At 41.4% G+C, this 22,811-nt stretch overlaps 2 protein-coding genes across 5 annotated transcripts in view; both read left to right on the top strand.

Annotated features, from left to right (window-relative positions):
- The window catches only part of ZMYM5 (zinc finger MYM-type containing 5), a 78,665-nt gene extending 76,360 nt beyond the window's left edge, over positions 1-2,305 (top strand). The window contains exon 11 of the mRNA XM_068526859.1: positions 976-2,305. Coding sequence (XP_068382960.1) covers positions 976-1,734 — 759 coding nt within the window. The 3' untranslated portion in view covers positions 1,735-2,305. The remainder of the gene's footprint in view (positions 1-975) is intronic.
- Positions 2,306-14,837: 12,532 nt separating this feature from the next.
- Positions 14,838-22,811, top strand: part of PSPC1 (paraspeckle component 1) — a 95,877-nt gene continuing 87,903 nt past the window's right edge. For all 4 annotated transcript variants that reach the window (XR_011071042.1, XR_011071040.1, XR_011071043.1 and 1 more), the window contains exons 1-2: positions 14,838-15,354; positions 21,085-21,386. Coding sequence is in view for 1 of the 4 variants with exons in the window: in XM_068526785.1 (XP_068382886.1) it covers positions 14,995-15,354; positions 21,085-21,386 (662 nt within the window). In the remaining 3 variants the exon portion in view is untranslated. The remainder of the gene's footprint in view (positions 15,355-21,084; positions 21,387-22,811) is intronic.

The raw sequence follows: 22,811 nt of genomic DNA, 5'->3' as shown, positions 1-22,811 counted from the left end.
CAGAAACTTCCGGTTACATTTGCTCCTCTGTCTTTGTCCCCAGAGCCGCTCAGTTACCAGCTAACCCAGATTCTACTCCCTACCCTCTTCCGGTGCTGTCTCCAGCACCACACCCTCGATGTGCCCGCCATCCCCTCTTGCCCAAACTGCCCCCACAGCCTCCTGGTCTCTCTGTACGCTGGCCTTCCTGAGCACCGGAGACGCTGTGCCATCAGAGCAGTCTTTCTAGAGCACAGACCTGATCGTGTCACTCCTGCTCCTCTTCGCTCAGCGCTGTGTCTGCGTTCGGGACTGAATCAGAACAATGCTCTTAGTTCCTTGAGCTCCGTTGTATACCGTGGTCAAGTTGTACCCTGTACTAAAATGTTACAGCTAGCAGGATGCCCTTCACAGTGTATGCACCTGTGTTATTTTGACTGCGTTTTTGCATTTTTGTTTTACTGACTCCAGAAGAGCTAATGTGTCTTTTCATGGGATGGAGTCATACACTGTGTGGCACCTTGTGACGGACTTTCACGTGTCATACTGTTTTCAAGGTGCATCCAAGTCATAGCATATATCTTTACTGCACTTAACTTTTATTCCCAAATAATCCATTGTATGGATAATACCACATTGTTATTTCTCCTTTTTGGCTACTGTGACTAGTGTTGCTGTGAACACTTTGTGCAAGTCTTTGTGCGGACATATGTCTTCATTTTTGCATTGTTGTTAACTTTGAGGAGTTGCCCCTGTGTTCCCCGGCAGCAGCACCATTTTACGTTGCCACCAGCGCCTGAGGAGGTTCCGGTGTTTCCACACATCTCTTTTCATTGTAGCCATCCTAGTGGGTGTGAACGGGTATGTGGTGGTATTGATTTGTATTTCTTTGATGATTAATGATAAGCATCTTTTTCATGTGCTTATTGGGCATTTGTATATACATTAATTTTTTTCAGTGTTAATAATTTAAAATTGTAATCTATTTTTCCTCAGATGATGGAAACAAACTCAAAAAAAGTGCTAGCATCAGAAAACAGGAAAAGGAATGCTGTTAGAGAAGAAAATGAAAGAGAATTGTATGGGTCATTGAATATACTTTTGGAAAAAATAGAAAGAATACCAGTGAAAAAGGAAAAGACTTCAGAACTACAAGTTTCAGCAGAATGTAGCCAAGATACATCATTGGTCCAACAGGATGTGAATTTACCTCCTTCTGTGTCAACCATAGCTGATAAATTTCAAGAGCAACTGGAAGAGAAACAATCAGAAGACTCCATTATACCAGCTGTGCTTTCTGCAGATCCAGGTACATGGCCCCGAGTTTTGAGTATTAAAGAAAGGGACACTCTAGTTGAAAATGATCCACCTCAAGTGAGAAATTTTAATTTTCCAAAGGACAGTACTGGGAGGAAGTTTTCAGAAACTTACTATACAAGAATTCTTCCAAATGGTGAAAAAACCACTAGATCCTGGTTACTTTATTCGATCTCGAAAGATTCTGTGTTTTGTCTGTATTGCAGACTCTTTGGGGAAGGAAAAAATCAACTAAAGAATGAGAATGGGTGCAAAGATTGGCAGCATTTATCACATATTCTTAGCAAACATGAGGAGAGTGAAATGCACATCAACAATAGTGTTAAATATTCAAAATTAAAATCTGATTTGAACAAAAGTAAAACTGTGGAACATAGATTACAGGAGAAAGTGGGAAAGGAGGGCGTGAAGCTGTTGTACACCTTAGACCTGATCTGACATGATGAGGTCACACACTTACTCAGACCTGTACCCTGACAGTCGGTGCCTCGTGCTGAGGCTCCCAGACGGAGTGATTCATCAGCTCATTAGCAGTAAGTATCATAGCAAGTAGCTAGTAAAGATGGTTTCTGCTCCAAATTCTAAAGCTAATTGGATTTGTAGTGATTAATGCCGATTTCAGTGAAGGCAATTGTTGATCTTTTCAGTTTTTCAATTCACACCTTTTAAAATGGGCACTTCAGGACTGACATTTGACTGGTGTGGCTAATACTCTGAAAGAAGGAGGGAAAGACTTGAATTTATCAGTACCAGTCGAACAAGGTACTTATGTGAACAAGCATTGTTACTCAGAAACAGAACGGGGATCTGAAACTGCAGCTTTTTGCTATTAAACCAAATACTTATGGTTTATTTCATTTGGGCAAAATGTTATTTTATTATTTGAGCAAAGCAGCATCATTTGTTATGTTAAATAGATTAAAGTGGTGAATTTGTGTTTTATTGGTTTTGTTTTGTTTTAACTTAATTTGTAAATGTTTTAGCTTTTATTGTCGTGTAAAAACTATAAGCATAAAGAGTGTATACCTATTTTTATGTTGGTACAAATATAAGAAATATTAAAATAAAAATATAGTAAGTTAACCTTTTTGTGTTGTGGCATTTTTTTCTTTTCATCTAAAGGAAAAATACACTTAGGAAAATTAAGGGTGTCAGTTTTTTCAGGTGGTTAATCAGTGTTCCCTTCACCTTGTATTTACTAATTCTCCCTTTGTTTCTTGTTTCTGACAGCAGTTCTGTTGTGTATCCCATCCTTACATACACTTGTCTCAAGGCTTTTCCTGTGAGCGGTGCCTGAGCAGATCGAGATGTGTCCTTGGTAGGGCCAACACGGGAGCGCTTGCAGGCTCTAGGGGAGGCCAGCGCAGAAAAGTGTTTGGGGAATAACCAGGAAGATCATTCTCATTAGTTTATAACCGTTTTGTTTTCTGACAGCTGGACCATTTCAGTCTTTCATATTTGGGCCTGAATGGGGCTCTGGGGTGTTTCCAAAATCCAGCCTCCTCCAGAGGCCTGCGGGGATACTCCGAGCATATCCAGTTCTGAAGTCCCTCTGCAAATGGTTTGTGTGCCCATTATTTCATGAACACTTACCTGTTAATCAAATGACAGATTTGTCATGTGATTGTCTTAGATAGACGCTTGGGTATCTGAGCAAACTAATGAAATCAACCAGTGGCCACTTTATCCATTGAGAAAACAAAATTAGATCCTCAACTTTTAACTTCTTTCATTTCTTCAGCATACTGCAGGCACACCTATGAGGCACGTGGTAATGAGTTAAATGTGAAAAATTCAAAAGATGTAGGTGCTGGGTTTATCCGTGTTCACTGTAAATTTCTTCCAACTTTTTGATGTGTATGAAATTTTTCATAATGAGATGTTGAAGAAAAAGTCAACTGTAAATTCAGAAGATGATAAAAGTAAATCTCTCTAGCCTGGTGAATCATTTAGTTTCTTTTTCCTTATCTAGCTCTTTTTTTCACATTGTAAAATTAGTATGGACTCACCTTAAAGAAGGAAGAAAGAAAACAGTAAATGAAAGTCCTGCTTACCGTCCCCCACTCCTCTGCTGCAGGATTTGTCACCTCTGATCTGGACATACCCAGGGTCTGTTTCCATCATTTTAATTTCACTGAGAAAAGGCATTAGAAAAAAATTATCTCCTACTACAAATTTAATATCAAAAATTAGGAAGGGCAGTTCAGAATAACAGTCCTCAAGAAATGGCAATTTATTGGTTTTGTCATCTCACAGAGCACAACTGAATTTTTTTCATAAACCTCAGATTTTCAAAATTGCTGTCTTCAAGACTCTTACATTGGGGCTTCCCTGGTGGCGCAGTGGTTAAGAATCCACCTGCCAATGCAGGGGACACGGGTTCAACCCCTGGTCCAGGAAGATCCCACATGCTGCGGAGCAACTAAGCCTGTGCACCACAACTACTGAGCCTGCATTCTAGAGCCCGTGAGCCACAACTACTGAAGCCTGCGTGCCTATAGCCTGTGCTCCACAACAAGAGAAGACACCACAATGAGAAGCCCGCACACAGCAACAAAGAGTAGCCCCTGCTCCCCGCAACTAGAGAAAGCCCGCATGCAGCAACGAAGACCCAACGCGGCCAAAATTTATTATAAATAAATAATTAATTTAAAAATAAAAAAAGACTCTTACCTTGAGCCATTTTCTTCCTGTGATCCTCCATCCCTCCCTTACTCAGTACTGTAGTCAACTAAGAGTTGCTTATAGCCACTGTGTATGTATAAGTTACAGTTAGCTGTACAGGATGGAGAAGTGAATGAGTAATTGGATCAAAGAGCTCAGTCAAGTTCGGTGGAGGGAGTGATGCTGTATCATTTTAGGTCGTATCACTTCTGTTTCAAAGCTCTGAAGTTCCCCGTTGCTTTCAGTTTGAAACTCCAGCTCCTTGGCATCAGTGGTAGACCGTAGGGAAAGAGGTGGTGGATAAAGACAACGTGAAGTACAGAATTTGAGAAGTGGAGCATATCTCTCATAATGTTGAACTATAAAGTGTGACCATGTTAGGATGAAATTAAGAATTTGAGAAGTTAACTAGAGTTGAAAGAATAATCTGAGCCACATACCCAAGTCTTTGTTTTTGAGAAAGTGAGAAGTTAGTTTGGGAAAATAGTGGTGTGATATTCTGGACTAGAGAAGGTTTTCAAAAGCTTATGACTGATTTTTTTTTTAAGCAGCTGAGTTGTGTTTTGTTTTTTTTTTCCTGGCCACGTCGCACAGCATGCCGGATCTTAGCTCCCCAACCAGGGATCGAACCCGTGCCCCCTGCAGTGGAAGCGTGGAGTCTTAACCACTGGACCGCCAGGGAAGTCCCAGCAGCTGAGCTTTTAAGCTTGGAGAGTAGATGGTTATGAATCACTGCCCTGGAAGTCACATTTGGAGTGAAGAGCAGTTATTCCAGTTCACGCCTACAGATAGAGCAAGAGAAACCTAAAACCCGGGAAATGCGACTAACAGCTCACTCAACACGCGTGTTAAAAAGACTTTCATAAGCCATGTGCTTACAAATTAATAGAACTGTAAACCTCCAGTTTACCAAACCGAACTCGGGTCGCCCGCCCGAGGCACAGCAGTCAATCCACTGACCCGGCTTGTGGGGAAGGAAAGTAGCACTTATTTGCAAGGCACCAGCAAGGAGACCTGGCAGCCAGCCCTCGAATGCCCCGAATTCCCTGGTGGCTTCAGGGCAAGGGTTTTTAAAGACTAAAATTAGGGTAAGGGTCTTACGTGTGTGATCAGCTCATGGTTCTTCTGATTGGTTGGGTCTTAACACACAGATTTCTGTCAGTCTGGCTCCAGTTTGCCTGGGTCTCTGACTTTGTTAAGCAGTTTCCATGCGGCAGGGCCCTGGTTTCTGTGAAATGACTGAAGGCTCTGCTCAGATTGTTACCTACATCCCTTGAGGAGGAACTGGAGGTCCTGCAACTGATTTATGGCTCAACTGTTGTTCAAGCTACTATTACTTGTTTCTGCATTTTCTCACTTCTCTAATTATTAGCTGCTTGAGTCTGCTCTTTGGAACTCAGGGAAGGCCTAGGAGATCAAAGCTTTTCCTACAAACGAAAGGTGGGGAACATGGAGAGGCTTATACCCAGGAAAGCCGCACAGGGTCCTACTCAGTTTCACTATTGAAACTTACCAAGGGAGCAAAAAAGAGAAAAATAACCAATATGAAGAACCACTGGAGATCCTATGGACACTAAAAAGTAAGAAAGTATTGTGACCAACAGGTCAAAGAGTTTGACAAATTTGATGTGATAGACTAATCACTTGAGAAACAACTTACCAAATCTGTCCCAAGAAAAAATAGAAAATCTGAATGGCTTGTCTCTGTTTAAGAAATTGACTCTGAAATTACAAGACTTATCACAAAGAAAACTGCAGGCTCAGATTCCTTCTCTGGTGAAATCTTCCCTAGGGAAGAGATAATACCATCTTGAACATAAACTCCCAGAAAACAGAAAGAAAGGGGCACTTCACAACTTGTTTTACAAGGCCAAAAATATCCTGACAAAGATACTGAATGAATATCAAAGAAATAACAAAACCTGACAAGAATAATACAAGAAAGAAAAGTTACAGGCCATCTTCTTTCATCCATTTACTTTTTTTTGGGGGGGGGTGGGATATGCCATGTGGCTTGCGGAATCTTAGTTCCCCCACCAGGGATTGAACCCTGGCCCACGTCAGTGAGAGTGCCCACTGGACCACCAGGGAAGTCCCCAAACTCCTATTCGCATAAGGATACCAGTCATATCAGATTGGGGCCCACCTAATGAAGGCATTTAAACTTAACTACCTCTTTAAAATATCTCCAAGTGCAGTCGCATTCTGCGGTCCCTGTGGTCAGGACTTTAACACGCAGGGGGTTTCGAGAGGACACACCAGCTTTCGCCTTGGCACAAGGACACTTACTATTGGGCCCCAGCAGCCTCGACCAGCTTCACCTGTAATTCCTTCCTACCCATCCCTCCAGGGACTTGGCTTTCTAAACTTCCTGTTTCCCCGAGAGGCAGACCCTGTTACGACTCCAGGTTTTGTGTAAGTCGTCTCTTTACCTGGTTTGACCTTCCTCACCTCCCTTATTTTTGTTTGCATATTTATTTGCAAGCAGAACCCTGCTACGTGTTCATAATTGATAAGTTTCAGGAAACGATTTAGGTATTCTTAAATGCACAAATTCCCCTCAAGAAAGAAGGTAACTGGCAGTGCTGACAGGCTTTGGGGAGGCCCGTAGCTCTCAATCTTGGTTACATCAGGTGAGATCATCTAGGCACCATCGACAGGCGGAAGGCATGACCAAGAACCGCAGGCTTGCAGGCCAAGAGCTTCTTCCTGTATCAGTGCTGGTGTGGCCTGTGCTTTCACTCCCCGCAGATTCGTATTACATCCTTGAACTGAAAAATGACTGCATCTCTTTGTGTTCTTCCACTAAATAGCTCCGATCAAAGTTTAAAAACTCTATGGTCCTGCCTCCTCCTCCTTCTGTGGGTGAAACTCTGCTTATCCGTAAGTCGCAGGCTTCCCTGGTGGCCCAGATTGTCACTCCCTTTGCAGAGAATGACGTTGTCTGGTCAGGGCCTCCGAGTGCCGCCGCAAGGCGGTGCCGCGCCTGCTGTGGGCACGTGGAGGCTTTCACAGGGAAGGGTCCCCGCCCCAGGCTCCCGCGGGGTTCTCGGGGCGAGGGCGCACCCCACCCTGGAAGCCCCGGCCCTGATCCAGCCTCTGCACCACCGCCCATCGCGCAGATGGGGCTCCAGGAGCCGGGCCCAGGTGCATCACCCCTCCTCCTGGTGCCTCTCCTGGGCCACAGGGCGCGGGCGCTGGCGCACAGACCGCGGGCCGAGCCCCGCCTGCGGGTGGTGGGAGCGGAGGAGGTGGGGACGCTTGGGGGGGGCCTGCGGGAGCCGGGAGAGAAGACGGGGCCCGTGCCTGCGGCCTTATCGAACTGACCTTAAAACAACTCTGGGGCGTCCCTGGCGGTGCAGCGGTTAAGAATCCACCTGCCAGTGCAGGGGACATGGGTTCGAGCCCTGGTCTGGGAAGATCCCACATGCCGCGGAGCAACTAAGCCCGTGTGCCACAGCTACTGAGCCTGCGCTCTGGAGTCCGCGAGCCACAACTACTGAGCCCACATGCCTAGAGCCCATGCTCCGCAACAAGAGAAGCCACCGCAGTGAGAAGCCCGTGCGCCGCAACGAAGACCCAACGGCAGCCATAAATAAATAAATAAATCTATAAAAAATAAAAATAAAAACAACAACAAAAGCAAACCCAAAAGATCCTCCAAAACTGAAAAGCAATGAAACAAGGAGGGAGGTCAGGGGGGAAGAGAAGAGAATATCCAAGAACTGTGGAAGTGTAAATGCAAGTCATGGGAACACCAGAGAAAGAAGAAAGAAAGGAACAGGAGAAATATTTGAAACAATAATGACTGAGAATTTCCCAAATTAATGTCAGATACCAAACCACAGATCCATGAAGCTCAGAGAGCTCCAAGCAGGATAAACACAAAAACAAACTACACATGGGCATGTCGTGTTCAAACGACAGAAAATTAAAGGAAAAAATCCTGAAAGAAGCCAGAGAAAGAAAACACCTTACCAATAGAGGAACAAAGATTATAATTACATTTGACTTCTCCTCAGAAACAAGGCAAACAAGAGAGAGTGGAGTGAAATATTTAAAGTGTTGAGGAAAAAACACCATTGTAGAATTCTGTTCCCTGCAATCTTATCCTTCAAAAGCGAAGGAAAAATAAAGACTTTTTCAGACAAAGATAAATTGAGGGAATTTGTTGCTACTGGATCTGCTTTGTAAGAAATGTTGAAAGATGTGCTTTACAGAGAAAGAAAATAATATATGTCAGCTACTCAGATTTATATAAAGAAACTAAGAGCACTGGAGAAGGAATGTGCATATAAAATAAAAACTTTTATTTTTCTTATTCTTAATTGATCTAACAGATAACTTTGTTCAAGATAATAATAGCAACAATATATTAAATTATACATATATATGCTTGTATATGGATGAAATGAATGACTGAAATGATACAAGGGATGGGAGGGAGGAATCAGGATTATTTTACTATTACAAATTGCACTACCTGTGAAGTTATCAGTGTTATTTGAAAGTGGTCTTGGATTAGTTGTAAATAAATGTATATTGCAAACTCTAGGACAACCACTTAAAAAAGTAGAAAAATAAGTACAACTGATATGCTAAGAAGGAGAGAAAATGAAATTATAAAATGCATAGTTAAAACCACAAAAGGCAGAAAGTGTGGTCTACAAAAATAGGAACATGATACACCATAATGGAAAAGAATGAAAATGAATGTATTATATGTATAATTAAGTCACATTGCTGTACAGCAGTAATTAGCATAACATTGTGAATCAACTATACTTCAATTAAAAAATATAAATATAGGGCTTCCCTGGTGGTGCAGTGGTTGAGAATCTGCCTGCCAATGCAGGGGACACGGGTTCGGGCCCTGGTCTGGGAAGATCCCACATGCCGCAGAGCAACTAGGCCCATGAGCCACAACTACTGAGCCTGCGCGTCTAGAGCCTGTGCTCCGCAACAAGAGAGGCCGCGATAGTGAGAGGCCCGCGCACCACGATGAAGAGTGGCCCCCACTTGCCGCAACTAGAGAAAGCCCTCGTACAGAAACGAAGACCCAATACAGCCAAAAATAAAAATAAATTTTAAAAAAAAACTGCTAAAAAAAAAAAAAAAATATATATATATATATATATATATAAATATAGGAACAAAGACCTAGGGCAACAAATGGAAAATGATAACAAATATGGTATATATTAATCAAACTATATCAGTAATCACTTTGAACATCATTGATCTAAGTGCACCAATTAAAAGACAGAGATTACCAATTAAAAGACAGGGTTGATCAAAAAACAAGACCCAATTCTATGTTGCGTATAAGAAACCCACTTTAAATATAAAGGCATAGGGACTTCCCTGGTGGTCCAGTGGTAGAGAATCTGCCTTACACTGCAGGGGACGCGGGTTTGATCCCTGGTCGGGGAACTAAGATCCCACATGCTGTGGAGCAACTAAGCCCATGCGCCACGACTACTGAGCTCGTGTGCCTCAACTAGAGAGTCTGCATGGTGCAAACTACAGAGCTCACGTGCTCTGGAGCCTGCACACTATAAGTAGAGATAAGCCCGTGTGCCACAACAAAGAGCCCGTGCACCGCAAGGGAAGATCCCATATGCCTCAGTGAAGATCCCGTGTGCCACAACTAAGACCAGATGCAGCTAAAAATAAAATAAAATAAATAAATTAAAAAAAATAAATCTTTAAAAAAATGTATAAAGGCATATATATATTAAAAGTAAATGGAGGGGGGAGATTTCCCTGGCGGTCCAATGGTTAAGACTCCATGCTGTCGGGGGCTTCCCTGGTGGCGCAGTGGTTGAGAATCTGCCTGCCAATGCGGGGGACACGGGTTCGAGCCCTGGTCTGGGAAGATCCCACATGCCGCGGAGCAACTAGGCCCGTGAGCCACAATTACTGAGCCTGCGCGTCTGGAGCCTGTGCTCTGCAACAAGGGAGGCCGCGATAGTGAGAGGCCCGCGCACCGCGATGAAGAGTGGCCCTCACTTGCTGCAACTAGAGAAAGCCCTCGCACAGGAATGAAGACCCAACACAGCCATAAATAAATTAAAAAAAAAAAAAAAAGACTCCATGCTGTCAATGCAGGGGGCTCGGGTTCTATCCCTGGTCAGGGAACTAAGACCCCACAAGCCATGTGGTATGGCCAAAAAAAAAAAAAAAAGTAAATGGATGATTGCAGGATACAAGGTTAATACACAAAAGTCAGTAATGTTTTTACACACCAGCAATGAACATGTGGAATTTGGAATTACAAACACAATACCACTTACATTGCCACCCAAAACAAATGAATACTTAGATATAAATGTAACAAATTATCTACAAGATCTATATGAGGAAAACTACAAATCTCTTATGAATGAAATCAAAGACTAACTAAATAAATGGAGAGATAGTCCATGTTCATGAATAGGAAGACTCAATATTGTCAAGATGTCAGTTCTCCCTAACTTGATCCATAGATTCAATGGCATCCCGATCAAAATCCTAGCAAGTTATTTTGTCGATATGGACAAAAACCGATTCTTAAGTTTACGTGGAGAGGGAAAAGATTCAGAATAGTCAACACAATACTGAAGAAGAAAGTTGGAGGACTGATGCTACCTGACTACCAGACTTACCATAAAGTTACAGTAATCAAGACAGTGTGGCACTGGCAAAAGAAAAAGAGATCCATGGAACAGAATAGAGTCCAGAAATAGACCCTCATGGGTACAGATCAACTGATCTTTGACAAAGGAGCAAATGTAATACAATGGAGCAAAGATTGTCTTTTCAACAAATGGTGCTGGAATGACTGGACATCCATATGTAAAACACTGTATCTAGATACCAACCTTACATCCTTCAAAAAGTTAATTCAAAATGGACCAAAGACCTAAATGTAAAACGTAGAACTATAAAATTCCTAGAAGAAAAACTGGAGAAAGTTTAGATGGCTTTTGCTTTGGTGCTGACTTCTTAGATACGCCAAAGGCACAATCCGTGAAAGAAAGAATTGATAAGCTGAACTTCGTTAAAATTAAAGGCTTCCGTTCTGTGAAAGACAACGTCACAAGAATAAAGAGACAAGCCAAGACAAGCCATAGGTTGGGGGAAAATATTTGCCAAAGACACATCTGATAAAGGACTGTTATCTAAAATTTACAAAGAACTCTTACGATTCAACAATAAGAAAACACCTGGTTAAGAAATGGGCCAACGACCTTAACAGACACTTCAGCAAAGATGTAGATGGCAAATGAGCATATGAAAAGATGCTCCACGTTGTATGTCATTATGGGAATGCAAATAAAGACAGCAATAAGATACCACCGCTACTAGAATGGCCAAAATCTGGAACACTGACAACACCAAATGCTGGAGGATATGGAGCAAAAGGAACTCTCACTCATTGCTGATGGGAACGCAAAATGGCGCAGCCACTTAGGAAGACACTTTGGCTGTTTCTCAAAAACCAAACCCTTACCATATGATCCAACCAAACCCTTACCATATGATCCAGCAATCTCGCTGCTAGTATTTACCCAGAGGATGGAAAAATTAAAAGTCCACACAAAAACCTGCACGCAGATGTTGTTGTTGTTGTTGTTGTTTATAATTTAATTAATTAATTTATTTTTGGCTGCCTTGGGTCTTCGTTGCTGCGTGCGGGCTTTCTCTAGTTGCGGGGAGCAGGGGCTACTCTTTGTTGCTGTGTGCGGGCTTCTCATTGTGGTGTCTTCTCTTGTTGTGGAGCACAGGCTATAGGCACGCAGGCTTCAGTAGTTGTGGCTCACGGGCTCTAGAATGCAGGCTCAGTAGTTGTGGTGCACAGGCTTAGTTGCTCCGCAGCATGTGGGATCTTCCCAGACCAGGGCTCGAACCCGTGTCCCCTGCATTGTCAGGTGGATTCTTAACTACTGTGTCACCAGGGAAGCCCCAGACACAGATGTTTATAGCAGCTTTATTCATAATTGCCAGACTTGAAACAACCAAGTTGTCCTTCAGTAGGTGAATGGATAAATAAACTGTTGTACATCCAGACAGTGTAATATTATTTAACATTAGAAAGAAGTGATCTATAAGATCAGGAAAAGACATAGAATACTTTAAATGCATATTATTTAGTGAAAGAAGACAGACTGAAAAGGCTACATAGAAATGTTCTGGAAAGTCAAAGCTATGGAGACAGTGAAGAAATCAGGGGTTAACAGGGGTTGGATGGGGAGAGGGATGAATAAGCGGAGAACAGAGGAGATTTAGGGCAGTGAAAATACTATGTGGGATACTACAATGTTGGATACACATCACTATACATTTTTTCAGACCCACAGAGTCTGTACAACACCAAGAGTGACCCTAATGTAAACTCTTGACTCTGGGCGATGATGACGTGTCAGTGTAGGGTCAATAAATGTAACAAATGTCCCATGTGGTGGGGATGTTGATAGTGGGGAGACTGTGCAGGTGTAGGGCAGGGAATGCATGGGAAATCTCTGTACCGTCCCTTTAATTTTGCAGGGAACTGAAAACAGCTCCAAAAAATAAAGTCTTAAAAAAAAGATGATATTAATAGTACATACCTTAAAAGATTGTTGTGATGATTAGTAAGTGTAAAGCAATTAGAATAATTCCCAGCACATTTTGGTTTGTAACCACTGCGAGTGGGGTGTTACTGGCATCTACTGGGTAGTAGCCAGTGATGCTGCTAAACATCTCCTCACAAAAAATGATTATTCGGTCCAAAATATCAACAGTGTTGAGGTTTAAAAAACCTGCTCCAATGCTTCTGAGGCACCCTGGTGTGGACGGTCTGACCTAGGGAATGAGTGTAGCAGAAGAGGAGAGGAGGACTTGGACCTGTGGTTCTCCAACGTTCTCAAGTGAAGATTCCCAGGAAAGACAGAGAGAGTAAGGAGTGGCTGTGAGAATATCAGGGAACATCGTAGTGCAGAAGGTAGAATAGTGTTTCAAGAAGGTAGGAGGGAAGCGATCGATAATAGTACTTGTATTTATGACGCCAGATTATTTTCCAAAGACTATACTTTAATTCATTTAATAGGCACAATAACTCTGTAAAGAAGGTATTCTTCCCACATTACACATGAAAAAACTCAGGCCCAGATCTACAACATCAAATGCTGCTGAAAGATCTGTGATATGACTGCTGCATCTGGTCAAAGTGGAAGCTGTCTCCCATGGTGACATGAGAGGTTTCAGAGGGATGGAATGTGGGATAGACATCTGATCAGTGTGGCTGAAGAAGAAATCAAGGATGAGCAAATTGAGACAGAAAACAGACAACTCTTGTTTCCTTCCTTTCTTTCTTGACTAAAGAAACAGTAGCTAAAGGACAACATGTGGTGTAGAGAAGGTTTTTTCCTTTTCTTTCCTTTTTTTTTTTCCCCGAGATGAAAGTTTTATCAACAGTTTCTTTTGCTGATGGGAATAGTTCCGTACAGATCAAGTAACTAAGCACTTGGAAGGGGATTAGGTAACTGTAGAAGCAAAGAACTTGAAACCTGCCATCCAGTGGTTTGGCCTAAGAGGGGATTTTTGACCATTCATTCATTGTAACAGGAGGGAAGGCAGCGCATGTGGCTACATATGGAATTAGGTTGGTTGATTTGGTGCTGATAGAATGAGACAATTTTATTTACTGTGCCTTTTTTTGGGAGAAATTAATAAATTTGACAATATCAGCTGTGAGTGAGGTGGGGAGGATCTCAGTTCCCCAACCAGGGATTGAACCCGGGGCCACGGCAATGAAAGCGTGGAGTCCTAAGCACTGGTCTGCCAGGGAAGTCCCAAGATGTACTTCTACCTTTCCAAAAACTTCTCTGTATCTCTACTTAGTCAACCCCTCCCTACCTCCCAGCTCCTGGCAACCACTGATCTGTGTTCTGTAGCTAGTTTTCCAGAATGTCATATATTCGGTATGTAGCCTTTGAATCACATTATTGCGTCTATCAGGAGTTTATTCCTTTTTACTGCTGAATATATTCTATTATATGAATGTACCACTGTTAGTCTATTCACCAGTTGGACATTTGGGTTGTTTCCAGTTTTCATTGATTACAAATAAAGCCCTATGAACATTTTCATGCAGGTTTTTGTGTGAACACAAGTTTTCATTTCAGTTGGATGAATAGGAGAGGGATTGCTGTTCTAAAGTAAGCATTTGTTTAAGTTCGCGAGTAACTGCTGAACGGTTTTGTAAAGTGACTGTGAATTCACTTCTTTTTAATACTCAATGAAGACCTACCACGTGCCAGGAGCTGTACTGGGCAGAACTGAGTAGTTTGGCCGACCCAGATTATGGCTTGAAGATCTTAAAATATTTGCCATCTGGCGCTTTGCAGAAAACGTTTGATGACCCTGTCCTAGGGTGTGGTCCATAGGTGTTCACGGAGTCCTTCTCTGAGGTGAATAATCAACACCACAATTATGTTATAGAATTGGATTTTTCATTAGGAAATATAATAAAAACTTGCTCTTGAAAAGGGCAGAAATGTGTTTTGTTTCAATCACTGGGAAATACCTCGTTATTCAATGCTATGTATAAAATCTGCAAGTTTTCACTTTCTGCTGTCATTGAAAATTGAGCTGGGCATCTAAGAGAATGTGGATATTTCCCGAATCACTGCGTTTTCACACACTGCTGCAACTTCCAACATCACTGTTACCTACGGGGTTAGGGATCTCCCTTCCCCTCAGCCGTGGGAAGGCTGCGAACAGGGACGCGCGCAGAGCGGTGCGCATGCGCGCGCCACCAGGTCGCCGTGGGCGCAGCAGTACGCAGGCGCGTTGGCCCCGGCGCGGCTTCGGCGGAGGGGCGGGGCTTGTGCGGCGTCTCTCCTTCCCACCGCGGTTGTGGCGGCGCCATCTTGGGCGAGCGGCCGGGCCGTGAGTGCGGGCGGCGGGCTGGCGGCGTCCTCGAGCGCGTCCTTCCCGACCCCGGTTCTGTGCGCGGACATCGACACGCAGGTCGAGCTCTAGGCCGGGTCCTGGGGGGCACGCGCTGAGATGATGCTGAGAGGAAACCTGAAGCAAGTGCGCATCGAGAAGAACCCGGCGCGCCTCCGCGCTCTGGAGTCGGCGGCCGGCGAGGGCGAGCCGGCGGCCATGGCGCTCGCCCTTCCCGGCGAGCCGCCCGCGCCCGCCGTGCCCGCCGAGGACCGGCCGGCCGAGGAGGGCGGCTTCACCATCGACATCAAGAGCTTCCTCAAGCCGGGTGAGAAGACGTACACGCAGCGCTGCCGCCTCTTCGTGGGGAACCTGCCCACGGACATCACCGAGGACGACTTCAAGCGGCTGTTCGAGCGCTACGGCGAGCCCAGCGAGGTGTTCATCAACCGCGACCGCGGCTTCGGCTTCATCCGCCTGGTGAGGGGCGGCCGGGGGCGGGGCGCGGGGCCCCGGGGGCCGAGAGGTCGTCCCTCCCCTCCCCCCGCCTCCCCCCGCCTCCCCCCGCCTCCTCCTCCCCTCCCCCCGCCTCCCCCCGCCTCCCCCCGCCTCCTCCTCCCCTCCCCTCTTCCCCCCTCCCCTCGCCTCCCCTCCCCTCGCCTCCCCTCCCCTCCCCTCGCTTCCCCTCCCCTTCCCTCCTCTACCTTCGCCTCCCCTCGTCTCCCCTCCCCTCGCCTCCTCTCCCCTCGCCTCCCCTCCCCTCCTCTTCCCTCTCCTCTCCCCTCGCCTCCCCTCTCCGCCCCTCAGCGCGTGCCTCGTGTGAGGGTGCTTCCCACGAGGACTTACCGCTATTTTATGTCTCGCTTATACATTGTGATACTAGAATAGCACATATTTTACCCCTTTTCAGTCTGAACCTCAATAGGTTTTCCGACATCATGCATAAACTGTGCCTCCCTAATTATCTTTAAAAGAAATTTGAGCAGTGAGTTTACACTTACAGGACAAAAGAGCTACTTTATTAGGTTTTTCTGTGTGCTTTGTGCTCGCAGTGTCGCTTATACAGCGTTAATGTAATTCGTGTTTAGATGGATTTTTTTTCCCCCAACAGAATATCTTTCTTAGAGGGAGGCCGTCTTATATAAATAAGTGGGTTTTGTGTCTGTTGTCTTTCTAGTTTGATCCTCAAATTTTATGTTCATTGCAGTTTCCCGAAGCTTTCTTTTTGGAACTTAAACTTTCAAAATCGAGTTCTCTCCGTGAGTAGACAAAGTAGACAAAATTTTAATATGTACAGAAAACTGATTATAATTCAGTGACACTAGTATTAGAACATTTGAAGATCTAAATGGCTTCAAGAGAAGGGTTAGACATTTTCTTAAAATCCAAGTTTAATAATTGGCATTTTGAACATAAAATTATAAGTATGTTTAATTATTCTTTGGACATTAGAGAAACAGTCTTTCACTTGCTAAAATTATTTTTAACGTAAATCCAAAATTTATCTTAAAGGAAGTTAGGGTTTTAGACTTATACAATAACGTATTATAGGCAACTTTTAGTAAACTTTCCAGAAGGGTGTTATTTAACATTTTCACAATCTTTGGCCTCTGGCACCATCTTGTTCTATTTGAAGTCGACATTCTGGAGGAAGAATGGTAAGGCTGCATTTCCCTGTTTTGGAAGCCTTATACTTAAGCCAATAAACATTTCTTTTTTGATGTGGAAAAATCTTTTTCCTTCCTAATTTTAAAGCTACTAAAAATTCTTCCTCCCTCAGTGTGTCTGCACTGTCCAGTAGAATAGCCACTGGTTGTATGTGAGTGTTCAACACTTGCAATGTGGCTGTTGTGGCCGAGGAGTTGACTTTTAAATTTTATTTATTCTTAATTAATTAATTTTTTTTTTGTAATTTTTTTCTGTTTCCCCATTTTTATTTTTTATTTTTTTTCACACTGTATTTTTATTCTTAATTTTAATAGCCACATGTGGTTTGTGGCTACTATATTGGAAAATACAGGTCCTCGCTTTTCTTTTCTTTAAAAAAATTATGGGATTATGAAATGGGGAGGTGAGAAGGGCTGCTGTTGTCCGCTCCTTTGAGATATGCTCCTCTAGACTCCATCACCCTAAATTTTTGTGTAGGAATGTTAAAAATTTGTCAGTTGGAAATTAGAATTTAGTTTATGAGATTTACTTCATGAGATTTACTTTACTTTACTTTTACTGTTTAATCCGAACTCTGTGTTTAACAGGTAGATTTAAGAGCTTTAAATATTTCTGAGTTATTATGTATTTTTTTCTACTTAGAAAAATCATAGTGCATACCTGATCTGAATATAAGTAATGGTATGGTGGCTATAGTGTGTACTGGTGGTGTAGTGGCTCTAAAATAGTGGTATAATTTGATCTGATTTGTGTTTTTAGGAATTCTTTTTACTTGTTTAGTAGTTAATGTTTAATTTATTTCTAGTTAATTGTAGTTTTCCAGTTAATTGATGAGGTGAGGCAACATTTTTGAGATGGTGTATGTAATGGTGGGGAAAAGAATTTAAGTGGCAGCTACTCGTGAGGTTCTAACCCAGATTGTGAGTCCATGGTACATGAGCGATGAGAAAGACTGTGTGTATTTTGGACACATTTTGTGGAATTTTAGACCCAGACTCTGCTTTTTAGGTTTTGGATGGTTACTGACAATTTAGATTGGATAAATTAACTGAAAAGTTGTAGTTCATTTTAAAGCAAGTTTACTGTAGTTAAAACTGTCATTAGTGTGACTGGAACTTGGTTTCTGCTTTTATTTTCCCCTACTTTTAGCTTTAGTAAACCAGATTTCTGGAGCAGTGATTCACAAAAGTGTGGTTGGTCCCCGTCCAGTAACTTCAGATCTCTTCCTAGTGTAAGCAGAAGTCCACTTAAATTATTTTCCCTGCCATTCATGCTAGCAGTGCTGACCCTAAACCATCTCAAAAATTGTTAACTGGGAATTTGTTAGAAAAGCAAATTCTAGGGCCTCACCCTTGATCTACTGAATCAGAAAATTTGGGGTTGGGGCCCAGCAATTTTGAGATTTAACCACCCTTCGATGTTATTCTGATACTTGTTAAAGTTTGAGAACCATTGTTCTAATTAAAGAATTAAAATCAACTGAATTTACTTTTAGTCAGTCATTGGGGACTAAACCCCCTCCTCTAGCTTTTTTATGTTTAATTATGAAATGATATGTGCTTCTTATAGAACGTTCAAATATTAGAGGAGACGTAGCAGAGAATGTAATGGGCCTGCCCAGCGTATAGTTTGAAGTCATCTTTTATTTCAGGGACATTCTCTTAATTACAATTCTAACATTAGCAGATCTTCCCTACCTTAGTACATTTACTAAACATGATCACTGTTAAACATTGTGTAATTTTTCCATAAAAATCAAATTGTACCATACACATTTTATTGTGCTTTGAGTTTTTCATTTAATATAAACATCTTCAACATCTTTTCATGGCACTAGATTCTTTTTAATGACCACATTGTATTTCACAGTATGAACGTACTGCAGGCTACTTAAGCAACTTTACTGAATGACTACAAGGATTTTTTCATTTTGCGTCAGTGTATTTCCTTATATTTATTAACTTATTAGTACTCTTGCCGTGGGGAATTTTCACCATTAGTAAACAATGGGAGAAAAGATCATGTGCTTTGGAAAGAGCTGTTGGAAAGTGAAAGTGGAGCCAGTGGAAATCATTAGACGCTAGTTGAAGCAGTCTCCGTTTTGGGGTAGTCATGTCAGTTTCTTTTTGTTTGTTTTTTGTATTCCTTTCAGTTAAGAACCTGTAGTTTTACGTTTTATGAAGAGTGATGCAGGGATACCAGCTGGAAGGCTGTATTTATGGTGATGGAGGTTGTGAATTTTGTATAGATTGAAGTCAGCATTTGTGTGTGATCTTGGACAAGTTACTTTGAACCTTTATAAGCCTGTTTCCCCATATGCGAAGTGAGGATAGTAACAAAACCCACTTTACTAGATTGTTGGTAAGGATAATGAAAGATAGTGCACACACACGTGTGTGTATATGTATATATATGGGGGGAGGAATGAATGGCTGGCATGTAGTAACCACTTAATAAAAGTTATCTTATTGTCATCGGGAGCTATGAAGTAAAGAAATCTTTGATTCATTTCAAATACATAATTTTAATTGACTTTACAGGTACTTTGGTACACATTTAGAGCAGTGGTTCTCACATGGAGTGGTTTTGCTTCCCAGGGGACATTTAGCAATGTCTGGAGACATTTTTGGTGGTCAAACTGGGGGGTGGTTCTACTAGCGTAAACATCCTACAATGCACGGGACAGCCCTCCACAATAAGAATTATCTTGCCCCTAATGCCACTAGTGCTGAGATTGGGGAACCCTGATGTAGAACCATTTAAAACCATAAAAAGTATAAACTTTGAAGATGGACTGTGGCATTGAAAATTCCTGACAGCATAAACATTTTATTTGGCCAGAAAGTATTAAAAATTGAATTTGTTGCCAACAGTAAAAAAGTACTTGATTTAACATAAAAATGGAGATTTCTTGCTCATCCTGAAAAAAAGAAGATACGTGACATTGTCACTATGTCTGACTGAATCTGAACAGGAGATGCCCTCTAGAAACACTTGACAGTTTTACAAAGTCCTCACCAGGCTCTCTCTATTCCCCTGCCCACAAACATACTATTATGAATAATTTCAGAGTATAGAAATGCCTAGATTCTACAATTAAATTTTGCTGTGTTTTTTTTCACATATCTCTTTATCTCTTATCTCCATCCGTCCATCAGTCCATGAATCTTAAACACTTCAGCATGCTTATCATTAACTAGAGTCCAATATTGTTTTTTAAGGTATTTGAAATCTACATATAGTGAAATGCACAAATTTTAACTGTATGGTTTCATGATTTTAGATCAAGATGTTATCATCACCCCATGAAATTTCCTCACGTTTCTTCCCATTCGCAGTTATATGTATGACAGCATTTTAATTCAAGACTCTATTCCTAAAATCTGCCTCTCAGAGTTGCTGGATTACCTGACATCTTAGCTGCAAAGGACATATCCCTTGTTAGATATTCGTGAAATGTTTGCTGGTACTACTACTACTGTTACTAAGTTAAGAGTAATAAACAAAATGGCCATTTTGAATATCTATAAAAAGGTTAGGTTCATTTGTCTTTGTAAAATTAGTTCTGTAGGTAGATTTTTGCTTAAGTGCAGTAATTTAAAACTGTTGTGAACATTTTAGGGATTGAATAAAAAGCTATTGTGACCTTAAGACTTTTCATAAGAAAGTACATTTTGTACTTTTCTCACAAATGCATATAAAGCCTCTTCCAGTTTTTGCAGGGAAGTTTTCACAGCACAAAAAGAACATACTTGTAGTAAGTTTACTAGTTTGTTGTTTTAGCTGCCTATGTTTTATACCACCTTTGAATTCTTCAAGAAGGAAGTTCTCTTAACTTGTAGTTTCAGGAATGAACATATTTTCTAGTTTATAATAAGTGTATGGGCACTTTTCTGTATAATGGAGAGAACTCTTTTTTTGGGAGAGAACTCTTACAGCCCATGAATGTGTTTGCTTCTCGCACTGTAGTGGTGAGAAATGTGTGGCCCATGAAAGTATTTCAGAAGAGGTGATTAATAACACCTGATAGTAGTTTTTTACAGATAATATACAAGAGAAATGGAAATAAAAATGGAAAGGGATTTGTCTGGCATTGGAGAGGTGTGGTATGCTTTATTAAGATACAAATATCAGAACCATGGAGTGTATAGAGAATTAATATATTTTCAGTAATAGTTTCTAGTAACTGGTAATCGGTCTCAAAAAGTAATTATGTGTTTCTTTTAATACATGTAGGAGATTTATAAAAGATACTACTTTGAATATTTAATAGCTGGTAATTTGTTTATGAGTAGATCATCTTTAAGTGATGACTTTTTACACGACATTGAGGTTGGAACTTTCTACTTAAAATGTTGAAAATTAATTATCTTTAAAATATTAATAAAATGCATGTGATACCATCATTGAAAGACACAAAAACAAAATGACCTTATCAGTCATTTTCTAAAGCTGCCCAGCTCTCCTCCCTAGAAACAAACCACTATTTAAAATTTTTTGTTACTGTAATTTTTAAAAGGTGATTTTTTTCTTCCTAAAAAGGAGTCCAGAACACTGGCTGAAATTGCAAAAGCAGAGCTGGATGGCACCATTTTGAAGAGTAGACCTCTCCGAATTCGTTTTGCTACACATGGAGCAGCCTTAACTGTCAAGAACCTCTCTCCGGTTGTCTCCAATGAGCTTCTAGAGCAAGCGTTTTCCCAGTTTGGTCCAGTAGAGAAAGCTGTGGTTGTCGTGGATGACCGTGGTAGAGCTACGGGAAAAGGCTTTGTGGAATTCGCAGCAAAACCTCCTGCACGAAAGGCTCTGGAGAGATGTGGTGATGGGGCATTCTTGCTAACAACGTGAGTTTAAACGTCTTGTCATTCTTCTATACAGTTACACATGGGCTTCTCTCTGGTCTCACTTCTTTATTTGTAGTGCATTCTGTATGTTGCCTTGGCATGTGGTAAGTAGGTGTTGAGTAAATACTCAGTGAATACAAATAGGGTATATTTATGTACCGTCAGGAGTCATACTTTATTCAGACTTCAGTGTACTGATCCATTCTACATGAATCTCAGGAATGTTTTGTATTACAATTTTTGTTCAACTTACTGAACGTCTATTGTGTGCAAAGCAATATGTTACGTTTAATGAATGAATGACATTTTAATCAACTTTGAAGTATAATTTACATATGTTAAAATGCACCCAGTTTTGCATGTAGAGCTCAGTGAGTTTTTAAAAATGTATGTATGTAGTCATGTAACCTACTACCACAGTCAAGATATAGAACATTTCCAGCATCCAACAAAAGTTCCTTTGTGTCCTTTTGCAGTGACTCCCCACCTCTTATCCCTGCCTAGAGCATCTTATCCCTGCCTAGACCGCTCTTGATCTTTTTGTTATTATAAATTAGTTTTGTCTTTTCTTGTATTTCATAGAAATGAAATTAAATAGTGTGTATTCTTTCATGTCTGATTTCTTTTGCTTAGCATGTTTATGAGATTTCATCCATATCACTGTATCAGTATTTTGTTCCTTTTTATGGCTGAGTTACAACTTTGTCCGGTGACCTGTGGGTGGATGTTCAAGTTGCTTCCAACTACTGGCCATTGTGAATAAAGCTGTTAATGAACATTTGTGTACAAAGCTTCTTGTGAACATTATGCTTTCATGTGGCTTGGGTAATACTTAGGAGTAAATGACCATATGTTCAGCTTTATAGGAAACTGCCAAAGTATTTTCCAAAATGTTTGTACCATTTTACATTCCCACCAGCAATGAATGAGAGAGTTCTAGTTGATCATGTCCTCACCAGCACTTCGTATTTTCAGCCTTTTAGATATTCTAGTGAGTGTAGTGGTGTCTCATTGTGGTTTAAGTTTTATTTTCCTAATGACCAATGATGAGCATCTTTTCATGTGCTTTTTGGCTATTTTTGTGTGTTTTGTGAAATGTCTGTTGACATTTTTTGCCTGTTTTTTAATTGACTTGTTTGTCTTACATTATTAACAAATCTGGGTACAGGTCTGTATTAAGACTATTTCTCCCAGTCTGTGGTTTGCTTTTTAATTTTTTAAATAGTGTTTTTCAAAGGCAGAAGTTTTTATATTTTGTGAAGTCCAGTTTATTAATTTATTTTCTTTCATGCTTTGTTCTTTTTGAATCCTTGTATGATATCTTTGCCTTTCCTCAGGTAGCAAAGCTTTCTCATGTTTTCTGGAGAAATTTTATGCTTTTTATTTAAACCTGTGAGTCGTATTGAGTATGATGGGAGGTAACAG

Source organism: Eschrichtius robustus, chromosome 18 (genome assembly GCF_028021215.1).
Source record: "Eschrichtius robustus isolate mEscRob2 chromosome 18, mEscRob2.pri, whole genome shotgun sequence".
Classification (NCBI taxonomy): Eukaryota; Metazoa; Chordata; class Mammalia; order Artiodactyla; family Eschrichtiidae; genus Eschrichtius; species Eschrichtius robustus.
The sequence above is the reverse complement of the archived record's forward strand: the minus strand, read 5'-3'. Positions and strand labels throughout refer to the sequence as shown.